Source organism: Dermacentor andersoni, chromosome 7 (assembly GCF_023375885.2).
Source record: "Dermacentor andersoni chromosome 7, qqDerAnde1_hic_scaffold, whole genome shotgun sequence".
Taxonomy (NCBI): Eukaryota; Metazoa; Arthropoda; class Arachnida; order Ixodida; family Ixodidae; genus Dermacentor; species Dermacentor andersoni.
The window spans coordinates 78,355,463-78,373,498 of record NC_092820.1 but is presented as its reverse complement, the minus strand read 5'-3'; the positions used below and the strand labels follow the sequence as shown (position 1 = coordinate 78,373,498).

Below are 18,036 nucleotides of genomic sequence, written 5' to 3'. Positions count from 1 at the left end.
CTTCACGGCGCTCGCTTGCCTCCTAAATAGTCTTTTTCTTGCCTGCAATCGTAGACATTGGTGATAACGCCTGCGCCCATTTGGAACTGGCTCTGCTAGATATGATAAACATTCCCGATAAAGCTGGCGATACGAACTTGTCGCGTCGGCGGCCGACGCGCACAGGGGGAAGCCATGAACGCGCAAGCCATGGGTGAAGCCATGTTGAATGTGACGTCGTCGCCTGCTGCTACCAGTATTTTTCGTCGATTTTGTCGACATGGCTATGTCTAGGTATTTGTTGATGAAATTATAATTCGGGAGAAAAAAGTGCTTGCTTTTTGCCTCTCTGGATGGGGCTTGACATTATCGACCGTTATACTGTTTTACGTCACCGTGCTGTCGAGAGTACCTGCACACGCGTATTGTTGAACCTCGCGTCTGTTATTCCTAATTATTAACAAATTAGATAACATTGATGGATCTTAAACTAGAAGCAATGCGCTAAAACAACCCTAGCATTCCCCAAAGCGAGCGCCTCAGATGTTGTGCCATAAAAGGGGCGTTTTACTGGCACGGGTTTATGAAGACACTAGAGTTGACTGCTGGGTTTTAAACGGTGTGTTCAGACCTCGACCCTGTGCTGGTTATCGCTTCTCGGCCTTTTGGCTAAGATCAAAGTGTAGTATCTGTTCTTATCAGCTTAATATCTGATACGGGTCCTATTTGGACCCAAGATATTAAACTTATTTTTGGAATGGGGCGGAGTGCTTGAAGCTTGCTTCACCTCCGCCACGGGTTGGCCCGGTATTGCACTGCCTCCGGGATCGGCCCACTCACCCCCACGGGGGTGGGTAAACCTTATTCAATATAAAATCAGAATTAAAAACACACAGCACCTCGTAAGGTGTCACATTAGTGACGCGCTGTAAATAGAGGTTTTATTTGCCCCCCCGGTAATTTTTGAAACGCTCAGCCACTAGACACCCAAGTCATGCGGGAAAGCCACCTTCAATTTCAGAAGGGACATGGAACGACCTAGAGGGGCGCTGCGAGCGCCGCTCGCGTGTCATCAATGCACGGACTCTCGCCTGTCGTCTGCTGCAGCTCGGGCGGTGTCCGGACGTCTCCTGCAGTGTTTCCGTTTGTTCGCTCTCGTTCCCAATGCTTGTATGCTTATGACGCGCCTCTCAAATATATATTTTACGATGTCTTCGTTCGCGAAAATGTAATCAAGGAGCTTATTTCCCAGACGACAATACATTTCTCGAAGGCAACGCTATAGTGCCTCACGAGGGAGCTCAGGCCAGCCCATTACCGGCTTTTTTGCGTGGATCTACACTTTCCAGTGGTAGCTCACGTGAATAATAATAAAAGCATAGACGCAAAAGCATAGCACATAAGACTCTAGCTAAGATTCCATACCCACCATGGTGCAATATGCGTGTCACAATTAAACACCGACTGTATATGACTTCTACAATATTCATCTTGATTTTAACCCGCTAAAACATGTTTACTCACGACAACTAGTTCACGGTATAATATAGAATTTTTCTATTTCTTCACAGAAACCCTTTGCAGTAACACGAGGACCTAACTCCCACTGCAGTTTAGATTCGGCCAGCACCACTTGCGTTTTTAACTGTTTCTCAAGATTAGGCCGTTATTCACCGGTTAAATTTAAGTGGCGGTAACTTGAAGCAAAGCTGATTGAGGTTTACAGCTGTTTGCAGCACACAGAAAGGAATGTACCAATATTTATTCCCTTTCCGTGCTACACGTTGTGGTCTTCACCCGCGACGCCCACGGCGCCCACGCTCCGATTCCGCGCGCGCCGGACGACCACCGCGGGTTCGAGCACTCCGAGCCGCCGCGCGCGCAGGGCACCGCGCGTCCGCGCATGCTCCGGTCCGCTCCGTGTGCCGACGCGCAGCTGCGCGCGTATGCGCCCCGCCGGCCCCACAGCTTAGGGGAAGGCGAGACCGCGCGCGCAGCAAGGGAGACCCTAGACAAAGCTCTCGAGAAGCCAGAAAGTACATTTATTGAGCTGGGACTCGATAGAAACATCAGCTTTAACATAACGTCCGAATCTGAATCTAACTACACAAAACATGGCCGGTGGCCGCTAATGGCGCACCGCGACAGAGAGAGAACAAAGAAACGAGGAACAAAGAACCCGAGTAGTAAGAAGTTGCCTATCCTTCGGTCAGCGCCTGCCATCGCGCGCCCCACAGCAGAGAAAAGGGAAATAGAAAGAAACGACAGACGAACAGACGGGGGCACGATCGGCAGACGCTGCCTCAGGACATCGAGACGACGGAAGAGTGCGCGCGCGCCCGCCGAGGCCGGGACCCCGACGAGCCGAAGTAACCATCGGCCGGCGGCGGACAAAGGGGGCCTCCGCCGGCAGAGAGGAACACGTACGCACCTTCAGACGCCCCGATGTGGTCTCCCCGGGTCCCGTCTTGCGCGCGCTTACCCGGAGTGCACGCAAGCAGGGCCCGAATCCCGCCAAAATGTCGGCCAATGGGGAAAGCCTGTTGACCTTCCCGTGGGCGGGATGACAGCAGAGTGACAGTGTTTTATGACCCGCTGCCACCCCGTCCAGGCAAGGAGGAGAGGGACACGGAGCCCCCGGCAACACAACGCAATGGCTCCACACAACCACCGCGAGAGCTCGAAAAACGCCGCGAGAGCCAGAAACCCCACAACGTTCAACTCACTTGAGCAATTTACTGGTGCTTCTTGCTTGAGAAACAGACATGATGAATCTGTTTGGATAACTGACACAGGCTGCTCCGGTCAAATATTTGAATGAAATATGCATTTTGGACCGGTTCGCTGCAGCCAGCAATAAATAAGGCGAAGGCCCATTCATTAGTAGTGTTGCACATTTTTATGATGAATGTGGTGTATTGTGGCGCAAGGGCCAAGTGTGGCCAAAGAGCGCCAGGCCGGTGGTAATGCGTTCGCAATGGAGCTATGAATAACGAAGGGCAGCTGTTACGGTGGCTGTAAAGGGGCCTAAAAACAGTCGCTCTAAAGTGCATAAAACCTATACAAGATCAAACTATGCCGATGGTCAATGGACTGTGCAATGGACACGAAATACACATTGTAAAATAATGATGATTTAGTGAAATATCTCAGATATACTTTTTGCAATAAGCACTACTGCCTTAACAGAGTCTTTGGGATGCAAGGGCCTGTAGGCATCTGTTATGCAAGACTACCATCACAGCGGCATCCTCAAGAAAGAGGATGTGCTATGAATTGCTGGGGCTAAAAACTTGCAAGTCGACATCGTTCAAGAAATACAGAACTGCTTTGGTGTCAAAGAACGGTTCTTTACCAAGGAACATTGCTGGATGGAGAGGGGTGTGCTGGCGATATACAAGGGGAAAATGTCTTTCTCTCAGCTTCGGCTTCCCGACACTCCAGGAGGACGTGGAGAACGGTCAGCCTCTCACCACATCTACCACTCGTTGGAGGTTCATTTCCGGTCAGTAAAAAATTGTGGGTGTCATAGGTGTGCCCTATCCTGAGTCGACAGAACAGGACATTAGTTCGTCGTGTTTTCGTTTTCGGGGGCTAGAAACTTAACTTTGGCTTAATCAAGGGAAGCTTATTCGTAGCTTCCATGTCCCACAAGCGTTGCCAGTGGCTTCGCAGATTCTTCCGTCAGAGAGGCTTCAAATCTGTGACAGGGACAGCAGCCGTAGCAATAATAGCTTGCGAGGTGATTGATGCTGTTAGATAGGGGACCGTTTCATGAGCCTACTTCGAGTTCCCCAGACCACATCGAATCGCACCACAGCTAATTAAGGAGCGCAGAAACACGGATTCCACATTCCTGAGGCACGGCACGTGCAAACAAGTTGGCGGACCCCACTTCGTGTGCAGCCGGTGGAGCTATTCACTGCTTGGCTCTTCCCGAAAGTGAAGCGAGAGCCTGGCACTGTGGCGGGTAAAGTGGGTCCCGAAGCAAGACGGCTGTAATGCGCCGTGACAACCTGGCGGCGTCGCCCCCATCCATGTATTGTGACGGCGCTTTGCAAGTCAGCAAGGCAAGGCCGCAGGAAGAAGAAAGCCCTCGGACAAACACGCGAGCAGCGACTCTCTTCGCCGGGTGTGACTCCATCGCACGGGCGCCTACCATTGGCCGAACGTGACGTGTCTTCGAGACACAGAAGGGCTTAAAAGGCGCAGACCGGGAGCAGCAGGAGAGCATTCCAGAGCATTCCTTGATACATCTCTTTCGAGCTTCTTGCCACGGGCCGCAGCGTCCGAGTTGCTGCCCGCCCGTAATGACTCTACGACTGTTAATTGACTCTCACTATAAATAATGTAAATAAACCTCCCAACTTTTTCATCCCGACGTCCTCCTCAACTCCTACAATGCAGCCATTTCGTCAGCTAGTACATTCCCCTCGATGCCTCTATGGCCAGGTACCCAGCATATAATGACATGCTGGTTAGACATATATGCTCTACAGGGAATGGAATAGAGCTCAGTAAGTACAGGGTTTTTCTGTTTACAGAGTGACTTCAAGGCTTTTACGACGCTTAAGGAGTCTGTAAATTGTAAATCTGTAGACATGATTTTCTGATATGTTTCACAGCCGACAATAGTGCATGGGCCTCAGCCGTACATATACTTGTTTCAGGGTGCAGTACACCGGATTCCGAGAAGGATGGACCAATGGCTGCGTAGGACACCCCGGCATGCGACTTAGAAGCGTCTGTGTAAAACTCTGTGCACGAGTACTTGTGCTGGAGCTCCAAGAAATGCATTTTGATTTGTGTCTCTGGCGCATGTTTAGTGACCTCTGCAAAGGATGTGTCACACTCTATGAGCTGCCACTGCCATGGTGCTAACAGTTTCGCTGGAGCCATAAGACAATGTTCAAGCACCGGAACACCCATTTCCTCACTGAGATGCCTTGCGGGCAAAGAGAACGGTCTTCTCACTGCAGGTCGGTTATTGAAGAGTATGGCGTCGGTCATATCGTTTATGCATGAATAAGAGGGGTGTTCGCGGTTAGAATTTACTTTGAGAAAATATGGAAAACTGCTATATGATCTCTGAAAATGGAGTGACCATACATTTGCTTCTGCATAAAGGCTTTGTACGGGGCTTGTCCTGAAGGCTTCGGTCGCGAGGCGGATTCCTAAATGATGGACAGGATCCAACATCTTTAAAGCACTTGGTGTTGCGGACTGATATACTATAGCGCCGTAGTCAAGACGTGAGCCGACAAGACACCTATACAAGTTCAAAAGACATTTCCTGTCACTGCCCCATGTTGTACTTGATAGAAGTTTCAATAAGTTCATTGTTTGGAGGCACTTAGCCTTCAAGTATTTAATATGCGGGATGAATGTCAGTTTCGTATCCAGTATGATGCCGAGAAACTTGTGCTCTGCGCTTACAGGTAATCTGCTACCAGAGAGCTCAATAGCAGGACGTGGTACTATTCCTCTCTTATTCGCGAAAAGAACGCAGGTACTTTTCTGTGGGCTCAACCTGAAACCGTTCTCGTCAGCCCATTTTGCCACTTTATTTAAGGCATGCTGGACATGTCGTTCGCAGATAGTTAGGTTGCATGATTTAAAACCAAGCTGCACGTCATCTACATATACAGAGTATGACATCGTTCGTGGGATAGCCATGCCCAAAAAATTCATTTTCACAATAAAGAGTGTGCAGCTTAGTACACCACCTTGTGGAACACCAGTTTCCTGGGTGAAAGACCTTGACAAGCATGTCCCACCCTAACACGAAATGTGCGGTTAGAAAGGCAACTTTCAGCGATACTTAACATACTCCCGCGGATACCCATAGCGGAAAGGTCTCGAATAATACCGAAGCGCCATGTGGTGCCGTATGCTTTCTCCAAATCAAGAAATACGGAGAGAAAAAACTGTTTGTGTATGAAGGCATCCCTTATATTTGCCTCAATGCGGACAAGGTGGTCTGCGGTCGACCTGCCTTCTCTGAAACCACACTGATAAGGATCTAGTAGTCCGTTGCTCTTAAGGATATAGATTAGGCGCCGGTTTATCATCTTTTCAAAGAGCTTGCAGAAACAGCTTGTCAAAGCGATAAGCCTGTAACTACTAGGTAAGGACGGGTCCTTACCTTGTTTGAGTATGGGTATTATTACAGCTTCTTTCCAAGAAGATGGAATATACCCAGCGGCCCACATGACATTAAAAAGTGAGAGGAGTTTTTTCTGTGTTTCAGGATGCAGGTACTTGATCTTTTCATAAATGATACGGTCACCACCTGGTGCTGAGCTGTTGCAACAAGCAAGAGACGTTTTGAGCTCAGCTAAACTGAACGGGCGGTTGTAATCTTCATTTTGGGCACATTTCCGATCAAGGCGCTGTCGCTCTGCGCGTTCTTTGAACTTCAGGAATGACTGTGAGTAATGCGATGCACTGGATAAATACTCAAAGTGTTCCCCCAGATAGTCTGCCTGGTCTTCCAGGCCATCTCCATGGGTTCTTACTAAGGGCAGGGGGTTCGTCTCCCGGCCTTTTAGTTTATTCAGCCTATTCCACACTTTTGCCTCGTCTTTGTAAGTATTTATTCTAGATATGTACCGCTCCCAGCTCTCTCTCTTCGCACGTCGACGTATTATCCTGCTTTGAGATTTGACTTGTTTGAAATTAATAAGGTTTTCAGCTGTTGGAGAATTGCGAAGCAATCCCAAGCTTTGTTTTGATTTTCGCGTGCATCTCGACATTCGTCATTCCACCATGGGATGCGACGGTTCTTTGCCAGTCCGTTAAATTGTTTTATGCATTTTGTTGCAGCGCAAAATTTAAACCAGTTAGGTATGCCACAGCATCGTCTATATTAAAATCGGAAATGTCGCCCCATCCTAAACACATGAGTTCTCGAAACAGTTCCCAGTTTGCTGATTCGAGGTTCCATCGAAAGAAATGCAGCGAGCATGCATCTGGTGGTTAGGTTTAATGTAATTGGGAAGTGGTCACTCCCATAGGGGTTCTTGAGAACAGATCACTCCAGGTAAGGAAATGGTGAACTCGAAACGATGCTCAAGTCTATGGACGAGTATGTGTTATGTGTAACATTGTAATACGTTGGTTCTTTTTTGTTCAATAAACATGCACCTGAAGAAAACAGAAAACTTTCTATCAGGCGCCCACGCGCATCGGAGCTCGAGTCGCCCCGCAGGGGGCTATGTGCGTTTAAATCACCAACGACTATGTATGGGGGAGGAAGTTCATCGATAAGGCTTTGAAACTCTGCTTTAAAAAATTGACAGGAGGGGGAGACGTATATCGAACCAACTGTGATTAACTTACCAAACAGCACAGCTCGGACTGCAACTGCCTCAAGGAGAGTTCGGAGTTTGATTTGCTGACATGCAACGCCTTTATCGACTATTACGGCTACACCCCCTGAGGAGGTGAGTGCATCTTTGCGGTCTTTGCGGAAAGTGGCATATTGCCTTAGAAAGTTGGTCTGTGTTACTTTTAGGTGTGTTTCTTGGACACACAGTACCTTTGGAGTGAATTTGCGAAGGACTTCTTTAACATCAAGATTGTGAAGAAGTCCTCTCACGTTCCATTGTATTATTTGGGTATCGATAACGGGAACGAGGTTAGTGTTGTGTGCCTAGAAAGAGAATTTAGGTTACAGGACCCTTTTCCGGTCCTGTAATGCGATGTTTCTCTTTTTTGGAGCGGTGGAGCGATTATCGCCGCTCCTTAGGCGCTAGTGGCGCCGTTTGACTTGGTATCGTGTCCATCGCCTCCTGCGAAGCGCTGGACACCCGCTCTTGCGAGCGATTTGTTTGTTGAGAAAGCCTCTTCTCAAAGGATGAGGCCCTTGAAGCCACCAGCCCGGAGGTCGGCGGCCCCTTCTCGGATGACGGAGCAGCGCTAGCCGCAACCGCCGAGGGGGCAGGTGACGTCACTGCCGGCTCACTAGGTGTGGGCCGGACAGCCGCCGGAGGCCGTTGTGGCGCTGGCCCCTGACGCGCCACTTCGGCAAAGCTATTCTTCGGTAAGAAGGATACGCGCCTGCGTGCCTCCTTAAACGAAATATTCTCTTTGGTTTTGATTGCCACTATTTCCTTTTTTTTCCAATGTGGGCAGGACCGCGAGTACGCGGGGTGCTCCCCTTCACAATTCACAGAGTGTGGAGTGTTCTTGCATGACTTGGACGGATGTTCATGGTCGCTACATTTGGCACAGGTTAGTCGGCCACGGCAGTTCTGGGAACTGTGGCCAAACCTTTGACACTTGAAACATCGGAGGGGATTTGGGATATACGGCCCCACCCTGATTTTCACATAGCCTGCCTCGATTGTTTTCGGGCAGAACACTTGAACCAAATGTAAGAATAAGATGCTTAGTCTGAATTTCTTTACCATCGCGCTTATTTTGATTGGTTTCGCACTGATCACATTCTGGTCACTCCAGCCTTTAAGTAGTTCAGCCTCTGTGAGATCAATCAGGTCACTATCAGATACAACACCACGGCTGGTGTTCATGGTGCGATGCGCTGTCACATTCACTGGAACGTCCCCAAAATAGAAGATTCGGCAGCATTTCAAACTGATTTTCATCTCGGTGTTCCTAAAGGAGATCTCCACTTGCACGTTTGGTTACTTTAAAGCCTTGGCCAAGAATATCGGTTATTGATTTAGACACTAGAAAAGGAGAGATCATTCTCGCTGACTTTGCGGTTTTCTCCGAGTGAATGACATGAAATTTGGGAAAGTTTTCATTATGACGACCATAGAACCTAAATACTTCTTCGGTGCGCCCTCGTTTATGAGGGCGATCAGGAAGGGGTGGAAAAGAACTTGCCATAGATATATGCGGGAATTCGGCAGCACCGCCAGCCACCCACCATGGAGCCCAACAAGGGGACGCTGCAGGACCGTGAAAAGACACGTCCTGCATGCGCCAGCTGTACGACGTACACTACTATAATCAAATCTGTTATAACCAAGGTTGGCTATACTACACAAGGTTAACCCTTGCTGCCTGGGAAAAGTGGAAATCAAAAGGAAGCTAGGAGGAGACAGGAAAGACCGAAAGCAAGAGAAAGACGAAGATTAGAGAGGAGGATAGGAAAAGGCAACTACCGATTTCCCCCGGGTGGGTCACTCCGGGGGTGCCGTCTACGTGAAGCCGAGGCCAAAGGGGTGTGTTGCCGCCGCCGAGAGGCCGTAAATGTCCAAACACCCGGCATCGGCTCAACCCCCAGGATCCCCCTTTCCCCGGACACGGCTACGCCGCGCACGGTTAGACGCGGGAGGGTCCAACCCTCGTGTGCTCGGGTACGTGGTGTCGCAACACACCAAACGCCTGCTGACGCAGACGCCCCTGCGGGCGTTGCACATATTTAAGACATCATTGTTCCCCAGTGGAGGTCAAGTGCTCATGTGAGACTTGTGGTGTCTTCTTTAAGAGGCGGGTACTCGAGCTTTTCTTTTATGCACTGACGAAGCAAATAGTTTTCAGTCTGTAATTAAACAACGCAGGATCGAGACGTGTTGAGGCAGAACGTATTTGCATTTTCCATTTCGACGCAGTCTAAGCTGCGCTGTAGTGCCTCGAGTATGCTACAGGCATTGTAATTGGAGCTGTAAAGAGCTGCTTCATGGTTTCAATTCGAAGTTGGTAGTGAGCTGCTGGTTTTAGCGAACAAAGCGCGCCTCGCCATAACGACAGTCGGTTGCTTCCGTTGCGGGAGGGGCGTGCCATATCTTCGATAAAAGCTATTGAGAGTCACTATGACACATTTCATCGCTTGCATTTGATTGCTTCTCGAACTTAAACACGAAATTTTTTTTCATGTGATTGCTCTTATGGTATTCGTGAAGTATATATATACTATACACGATGCGCCGCCGTGTTCACAGCCAATGCGTTTCTGCGTGCTTATTTCAGGGAACCGTGAAAGTAGTGCCAAACCTTTTCACACAAAATGCGCGCCTATCTCTTCCATTTAGGCCTTAATACAGTTGCCACATTTGATTAAAAGAATTCACCAGAGTGATAAGAATTATGATGAAAGCTTCGCTCGGCAGTGTGATAACACGGATTTATAATGTTGACACCAAATATCAAGGTATTTCTTCCATGTAAAATGCTATGTCTCTCATACTTAAATAATAAGGGAATGTTAATTGTTTAGAGGAGCATCATAAATAGCTTCGCGTGTTGAACTTGCAGGCGTTATTTTTAAGCAAAATTTATGAACAGACAGGGTGCATATATGCATTCGAAGACCAGTAGACCCCTTCAGCGCTACATAGCTTGCGATATCCAAGTCGCAAATTTCCATGACTCACGCGGTTTCAAAGAAGAAACTGCGGTCCACGCATGACAACAGAAACAATCCTAAATAACCTTCTGTAAGTACGGCTTAAGCCGCCAATACCCCAAGCACGCACCAAGAAAACGAGCGCGCGCGGCAGCCGAGCGAGCCGGAGCGAGCGGCATCCTGGCCGTGACGTCACTTGCGAGAGGGCGCCACTCCAAATTCTCGCCGCTAATACTTTCTTTGTATACGTTACAGAAAAACCTTGAGCAGTTAAAGGTGCCTTCTAGGATATTATAGCACTATGGATCTTAAACCTTAGAGCGATCACCATTAATGTGCATGCCTTTTGTAACGTCCAAAAGCAGGCATTCATCGGCTTGCGACGTCGCCATCCTGCAAGAGACACTTTTTTTAAAATTAAGCGATGCCTTGAAGTTTAAGCCCGCTTTTAATATTGATTGCTTCTTCTCGTACGCCACCACTCGTTCGAGCAGTGTTGGAGTGCTTGTTTTTAACCGAAATATGTTGCGCGACCCTTACGTAGCCTTTGACGCCCTCGGACGCGTGCTGGCGTTCGATTATAGATTCCATTCTATACGCATCCGATTACAGTGTATTCATGGTCCGGCGCAGTCTGAAACGCCGGCAGCGTCCCCCGCGAGCCCCGAACAGGAGAAGGGCGAGAGTGTTCCGGAACCGGCCAAAACTCCGTGTACCGAGGAGATAGGCAATGCGGCCGTTTCGGCCACGTGGTGGAGAGCTGCAAGTGGCCGACAGGCTGCATTTCCTGTGGCAGGAGTCACCCTGAAGGCTCCCCTTGCCAGACAGTCCGCTGTGTGAACTGCGGTGGCGCCCACACCGCGGACACTCCGGCCTGTCCCAAGTGGCAGGAGGAACGACGGGTGGCCACCATCATGGCGTCCTACACCACTGCACTGTCCAGGCGTGCGGTGCGGGCAGCGGTCCGCGAGGAGAGCCAGTTGGAGCAGGCCACTACACCCTCGTCGCACTCCTATGCAAACGCAGTCAAGGGCATCGCTGATTTTCCAAGGCGTCCGGTACCAGCCCCAGGCAGCTCCCAACGCTCGGTGTCGCAGGCCACTGCTGTCCTCTCGACCACACCCCCTACCACCCCCCTGGTGCAGACAACCGTGGAACAGCTGGTGGCAAACCTGCTGCTGACTATGCAGGCAGTCAGCACCATGCTTCCAGCTGACCACCCTTTCCACACCATCTGCCTACAGGCAGTGGCACTCCAGGGGTGCGATTTTGTAGCAATTCTATTACTTTTTCCATGCCTTTTGCCGCCATCACTGAGCAGCCATTGGTCGAAAATGACCGGGCCGCGCCCATTTTGTCTGTCAATCACGCGACGTCAGGAACCCGCAAAAACTGTAATCGTCATCGTGACGTTGAGGCACTCATTATGCGGAGCAAAAGGCACGGATTTTTGGAACGGCCAGAGGCAGGGTCGTTTCCGAAGGCATGAAAAAAATGGCCGCCCCTCTGATCGCTATGGCCGTGGCTCTTCGCCGTCGCCGACGTGAACAGGGAGAGCCAGACGACGCGTTTGACATGCCGGATGACCATTTTCGACGGCGTTTTCGCCTCTCGAAGGGAACGGTGCGGTTGTTGTGCGAGGAACTGGCGGGGGAACTAGAAGCTGAGCGAGCGACGGGACTGTCGGTGGAGCGGAAAGTGTTGTGTGCGCTGCGCTTCTTTGCTACCGGGAGCTTCCAAGCGTCCGTTGGGAGCGAGGAGACGATCCGTGTGTCGCAGTCGACGGTGAGCGAGTGCGTGCGACGTGTGGCAGAGGCTGTCGTGAACGCAGGGGCCCGCAACAAGTGGGTCCATTTTCCAAAGACAGCCGAGGAAAAGGCAGCCGTGAAGGAGGGTTTCCTTCGGCGCGGCGTTATCCCCGGCGTCATCGGATGCGTAGACGGCAGCCTCATAGCCATCATCGCACCCAAGGGTGAGCGCAAGGCTGTGTTCATGTGCCGCAAGGGATACTACGCCCTCAACTGCATGTTCGTAAGTAAAACTCACGTTTTCTGCGATTCTTTTTGAAAGTTACGTTGCTCTTGCCAACGGGCACTTTCTCTGGTTTACGTTTTACCTCAGATCTGCGACGCGGACATGAAAATCTTGGCCTTGGACCCTATGCGACCGGGGTCGGACCACGACGCTTTTGTCTGGCGGACGACATGGTTGCGCCGGCGGTTCCAAGCGGGGCGCATCGTGAATGCCGGGGAATACCTCCTCGGTGAGAAAAAAACATTTTTTTTTTGGCGCAGTCACGCTTCAGCAGCGCAGAACGCCGTGTCCGCTCCAACCCAAACTTTTAACCAAACCACAAGAACATCAGTAATTCCGGAGTAAAAAAAGAAAATTAAGACATTGACTGCCACCATTGGCAATGTTCGAAGTGTTAAGTTACAAGCACATTATGTGTCTGCGAGGAACTGACGAAAGCAACACGTATTAGTGCTTTCTGCACCCAGTGACTGCCAGAAGCAGAAGAAATGAACACACATTACTGCTACTACTGTCATTGATAGCACCAACAAGTGTTGATTTCTTGTTTGTGGCAGGCACCGCGTACACTTGTAAATTGGTTAAGGGTTTGTGACGGGTATGGACATGCTCAACTCATGCTTTTACTTGGGACTTGCAACCCTGAAGTCTACCTTTGTTGAATGATGCTGTAGCTTTCCTCAGTTGACAACTTGCCTCTCGTCAGCGGAGTACTCAATGTACTATTTCCATCTTTGTGCAGGTGACAGTGGCTACCCCTTGGAGCCGTGGCTCCTTACCCCGGTTCCTGGCCATCCTCCAGTGCACACAGCCGAGGGGCAGTACAACACAGCACATGCCGCCATGCGTTCCGTAGTGGAGAGGTGCATTGGGCTCTTAAAGAGCCGTTTCCGCTGTCTTCAGCGATATCGCACCCTCCTCTACGAGCCGGAACGTGCAGCCAACATTGTCGCGGCATGTGCTGTGTTGCACAACCTTCGCCTTTCTGAAGGCGACGAGTCAGGCGATGACAGTGATGACGACAGCAGCAGCGGCAGTAGTAGTAGTGAGCTTGACAATAACGGCGACCCCATGCCACACAGTCTGCCCCGTAACACGGGCTCTAGAATGCACTACTTGAGAGGGCGGGCTGTTCGCGACAATGTCATTGGCATGTTTGGAACAACCCGTGCGCAGCACATGCGTTATTTGAGGAGCGTGCGGCGGCAGCTGCGACGTCAACAGCAGCGTCAGCATCGTTAGGTGCATGCACACAGTTTTAAATAATTGCATTGTGCATTTCATGCTGTGAAATTGCAGATACATTTCCCGTGCTAAGTTGTAGTTGATGTCTGCGTAATGCAAAGCATTCATGATTTGTTGAGAAATGTAAAAGTTGTTAAAAAAATTAAATTATGGGGTTTTACGTGCCAAAACCACTTTCCGATTATGAGGCACGCCGTAGTGGAGGGCTCCGGAAATTTCGACCACCTGGGGTTCTTTGACGTGCACCTAAATCTAAGTACACGGGTGTTTTCGAAATGCGGCCGGGATTCAATCCCTCGTGCTCAGCAGCCTAACACCATAGCCACTGAGCAACCACGGTGGGTACATAAAAGTTGTGTAGTGAAGGGTTATGTAAAGCCTGCACTTATAGTAAGTAAAACAGTATCGTTAGAGGTGACATATGAGATTGAAAGCAAGCTAAAAATAAGTGCATATTCAAAGTGTCTGCCACAATTTGCTTGTTGCTGCTGTCGTCATCTAGATGCATGTAGCCCGATTCTTACTCGTATCCCCTTACGCATTGATGGACATAAGCGCCTGTCTCCTCACTTTCTACTAGCACAGAGAAGCTCACAGAAGCCAAGATGTACAGTGCACGTCACACCTTCCGCTCCATGGAACGTGCTGTTGCATGCGCAGCTTCTAGGTCCTCCACCATTTTGTCTCGCAACAACGGCAAAGTTCCTTTCGAGTGACGAAAATGCCGTCCAACTGGTCATCCGACATGTCAAACGCTGTGGCTCCCGCAAAGTGTGTGCACGCACGAGCAGTAGATAGATTTTAACAAAGTGACCTCACTTGTATATAGCAGAACTCAGCAATGTTAATCAGTAATATTTGTACAGTGCAAGCTAGCACTAGAAATGTGGTTGCGATGTGTAAATAAAAGCACTAGAGGAAAACTGCACCTTTCTGTATTTCAGTCTTCAACATACACTTGTTTATGCACACATCACATGCGACAGTCTCTACATTGAAGAAGTGTGAGAATCATGAGTACTCAGTAGTAGAGACATTATGCAACATATCACAGACACGTTGGAATAAATATCGGATCACATTGTTCTTGCATCATAATATATCACAGGTAACGGCATGCATCGTTTAAGAAAACTGTTGTACACTGCACAAGTACACAGTAATAACAACTGGCTTAAACTGCACCAGAAACAGAAATGAGCAGGTGCTTAAATCACATGCCAACCGAATATTTATCACAGCGAAATGTATAGGTACATCACTACATGTGAAAGGAACATGCTGTTGTGGCGCTCAAACTGAAAGAGCCATAGCACCATATTATGATATTCAGTAAGACAAACTGCATAAATATTACACACAAATTGCACCACAAGGGCTAAAATACAATGTATCACAACCTGAAAGATTACTGAATGACAACAAATTGTTTGATAATGAGACAGTTGTGCAAGAAAAGAGACATTCCAGCTCAGTACGTAGTGACACAAACAAATATGCATATGCAACAAACAAAAAATAAACATTACAAATGAAAAGAAGGAGCATAGGCAAGGAATTTTCATAACTTTTTCTTTTTTGCTGTGTATATTGACAGGTTGCTTTCGACATTATAGTAAGGCCTGAAAATTTCACCATTCGATGACAAGGATTAAATTGTAGAACACTTGCAGTGTGGCGTCGTGCTTAAATTGACATGACAATAACTAGGCACCTCAAAATTGCAGCGCCACAGTCGAAATGCCCGCACACACCTGGCCTACAGGCACTTTTGCAGGTGAGCCTGATGGTGTGCACACTCTTATGGCTGAAGTAAACCTTGAAGAAAAATTCATGCTGCAACGGCTATGCTACTTATGGTTGCATTAAAGGGTGACTTCAGCAATTATTTATTTGCAAACTAGCAATATTTGCCCTTCATATCATTAATACATCAGCAAATTTTAAGATAAGTTACAAATTCCTTGCCTATGCTACCTTTACATCCTTTAATTATGTGGGGCCTGAGAGGGGGGAGGGGCTTGGCTGCCACCATGCCCCAGTGCAGCCAGCAGCAGCTGAAGCAGGCGCTCGTTGGTCTCGTGCGACCGACGCGCCACTTCGAGGCGTTGCCGCTGCACTTCGAGGCGCTGCGACTCCACTTCCCGCATTCCCGCCACCTCCTCCCCGAGGTGCCGCAGGCTCTCCATGTGGGCCTCGTGGTGCTGCCGCAGGCTCTGCAGGTGGGCCTCGTGGTGCTGTTAGCAAAGATGTGTAATTAGTTTAATTACAGAAGCTCAGTAACAGGGCCTTTGTGTGTTGCATTCATCCCCATTTGCAGGCTATTGTCTTGTCATTGTATATTCAAACACTGGAAATATCTTTCTGGCCCATCAAACTTGTGCCGTCGCATTCCATTAAGATGTGTTACATTGCTATACCTGCTTCCTTGAATTCAACGCCACTTTTTTCTTTTTGCCACATAATTGCGTAGATATTTACACATGTTATATCACGCGAATGTGTACAAGATATCACCACAGGACTACACGTATACATTATGCTTGTTCACTGATTAATATAATTTTTAGAGAGGTCATATGCTCATCAATTTCATACGCAGAAAAATATACGTCTGTGGCCTTGCACATACCTGCCGGTTTTGCTCCAGCAGTTGTTGGCGGAAGCGAGTGTCCTCTTGAACTCTGGCTTCCTCCAACTGGCTCTGGCGAACGTATGCAGCAGTAGCCGTCATCACAGCACCATCAAGTTCCTGCTGCCTGGGCTGTCTACGGGGTGCCCGTGGCTCCCGAGGGGTAGGCTGCGGCACCTGGGGGGTAGGCTGCGGCACCTGCGGGGTTGGCTGCGGCACCTGCGGGGTTGGCTGCGGAGTTGGCTGCGGCACCTGCGGGGTTGGCTGCGGCACCTGCGGGGTTGGCTGAGGCACCTGCGGGGTTGGCCGCGGCACCTGGGTGGTAGGCCGCAGCACCTGGGGGGTAGCCGGTGGCTCTTCATGCAAAGCAAAAGCAAAGACTGCTCATTCACTGTTATCCGACCTACACAGATTGATTGTCCTAACCAGTCACTTTGAAATGTCATTATAGCTGCATAGCTACAATAATGATACACAAAACAGGTAGTTAGAGCAAAAGATGCCACAGAAAGTTGCTGGTAGCAGTAACCCTTAAGAAGCACAAGGAATCTCTATTACAACATGATGTCATTTGTAGTGTTGCATTTCTCCTCCATGAATGGGAGCTGGATGTTCGACACAAAGGTAATAACAGCACAGTGACGTACTTTACTTCATAGCAAGATCATACAGCAACTGCAAACAACAATGCTACTACAAAAGCTAGGTCACTGCCTTACGTGTAAGGCCACTTGGCCCAGCAACAGCTGCAGGGCCCGACACCACGAAAGCAGTTGTCGCTGGTAGATGTCTGCGGGAACCGCTGGGCCCTGCAGCTTCCTCTGAACTTGCCTCGTCCTGCAGTCAGAGTAGTGTTCAGACATTGCGAGCAGTGTGTGCAATGCGCATCATGTACACAAGTTGCTGCTCAGAGTACATAACCTATATTGTCACTTGCACAAAAAAAAAGGGCTTAAAAATTTTGCAATATTGTGTTACAATGTAATGCTGAAAATTTGTGAGGTCACAGCAGGTCACACAAACAACACTTCTTTAAATCCAATGTACGCACCTCGCTATCGGGGAAGTACTCAGGGGGGGAAACAAGGACCCCTCCTGTCCTCATAAGGACGTCGAGGACGCGGCCGTCCACGCCACCCACTTTGCCACCTCCAGTAGCCCTGCAAACACGGCAACAACGACAACGTGAAACTACGTTACTGTCAGCATCATTAGAAGCTCACCTCTTCTCGCTCGCGGCCCTGGCCGCTTCTTTTTTCGCTTTATGGGCCATCTTGGCCCAATGGTTCCGCCAACGGCTGGTGGCCTTTACGGCTGGCCCCTGTGCGTTAAGCACCGCCGCCACCTCCTCCCACAGTTCGTTTTTTCGAGCAGCAGTCATACGTGGCGAGAACTCTGTAGAAGCTCTCGCCAGGTATGGGTGCTGCTCAATGAACTGCACGAGAATAGCCGCCTGCTCTTTGGACACCCGCGGCCCTTTTGCTGCCATTTTCTCTTTGTCAACTTGGGAATTTCAGCCGGCCCGCAGCACAGTAAGAAATTTAGAGGCAAACATTCTGTCTAAGCTAAGCGCCTGCATAAAGTGCTCACTACGACTTATTTCTGCCTTTTTATACCACTAATGTAAAAAAAGGTGAAGTCACTACTCACATTTATTGTTGTAGCAGCTTCTTTCTCGGAGCGTATCAGTGCAGGAAGTATTACCGATGCAGCGATAACTTTAACGAAGCTATCATTATGTCATGGCGGTGCCCTATGGAAAATGCCTTGACAGTTCTCGATCCACTATGTTGCAAAGTTTCACCTCGGGGGCTACGGATAATTCTTC

General features: G+C 49.2%; 2 protein-coding genes and 1 non-coding gene across 3 annotated transcripts; 2 read left to right on the top strand and 1 right to left on the bottom strand.

Annotated features, from left to right (window-relative positions):
• The first annotated feature begins 628 nt into the window (after nucleotides 1–628).
• Nucleotides 629–820, top strand: LOC126534989 (U2 spliceosomal RNA). The gene has a single exon (XR_007600443.1). It is a non-coding gene; the product is annotated as a U2 spliceosomal RNA (small nuclear RNA).
• Nucleotides 821–11,557: 10,737 nt separating this feature from the next.
• LOC129385473 (putative nuclease HARBI1) lies at nucleotides 11,558–13,587 on the top strand. The gene is made up of 3 exons (XM_055072107.2): nucleotides 11,558–12,328; nucleotides 12,419–12,560; nucleotides 13,074–13,587. Exons 1-3 carry the CDS (start codon nucleotides 11,783–11,785, stop codon nucleotides 13,571–13,573), a joined length of 1,188 nt encoding a protein of 395 aa, XP_054928082.1. The 5' UTR covers nucleotides 11,558–11,782; the 3' UTR covers nucleotides 13,574–13,587.
• A 908-nt stretch (nucleotides 13,588–14,495) lies between these two features.
• LOC140219286 (uncharacterized) lies at nucleotides 14,496–17,809 on the bottom strand. The gene is made up of 5 exons (XM_072289069.1): nucleotides 17,432–17,809; nucleotides 17,260–17,368; nucleotides 16,928–17,045; nucleotides 16,209–16,564; nucleotides 14,496–15,813 (listed from the first exon to the last, which is right to left on the bottom strand). Exons 1-5 carry the CDS (start codon nucleotides 17,695–17,697, stop codon nucleotides 15,565–15,567), a joined length of 1,098 nt encoding a protein of 365 aa, XP_072145170.1. The 5' UTR covers nucleotides 17,698–17,809; the 3' UTR covers nucleotides 14,496–15,564.
• Nucleotides 17,810–18,036: the final 227 nt, after the last annotated feature.

Bases quoted from the DNA above. Each gene is read 5' to 3' on its own strand.
- LOC140219286 (XM_072289069.1), bottom strand. From the start codon at position 17,697: ATGGCAGCAAAAGGGCCGCGGGTGTCCAAAGAGCAGGCGGCTATTCTC. The intron at 17,369-17,431 runs GTGAGCTTCTAA...CCGTGTTTGCAG, and splicing joins AGGGCCGCGAGCGAGAAGAG to GGCTACTGGAGGTGGCAAAG. The intron at 17,046-17,259 runs GTGCGTACATTG...CTCTGACTGCAG, and splicing joins AGTACTTCCCCGATAGCGAG to GACGAGGCAAGTTCAGAGGA.
- LOC129385473 (XM_055072107.2), top strand. From the start codon at position 11,783: ATGAAAAAAATGGCCGCCCCTCTGATCGCTATGGCCGTGGCTCTTCGC. The intron at 12,329-12,418 runs GTAAGTAAAACT...GTTTTACCTCAG, and splicing joins ACGCCCTCAACTGCATGTTC to ATCTGCGACGCGGACATGAA. The intron at 12,561-13,073 runs GTGAGAAAAAAA...ATCTTTGTGCAG, and splicing joins TGCCGGGGAATACCTCCTCG to GTGACAGTGGCTACCCCTTG.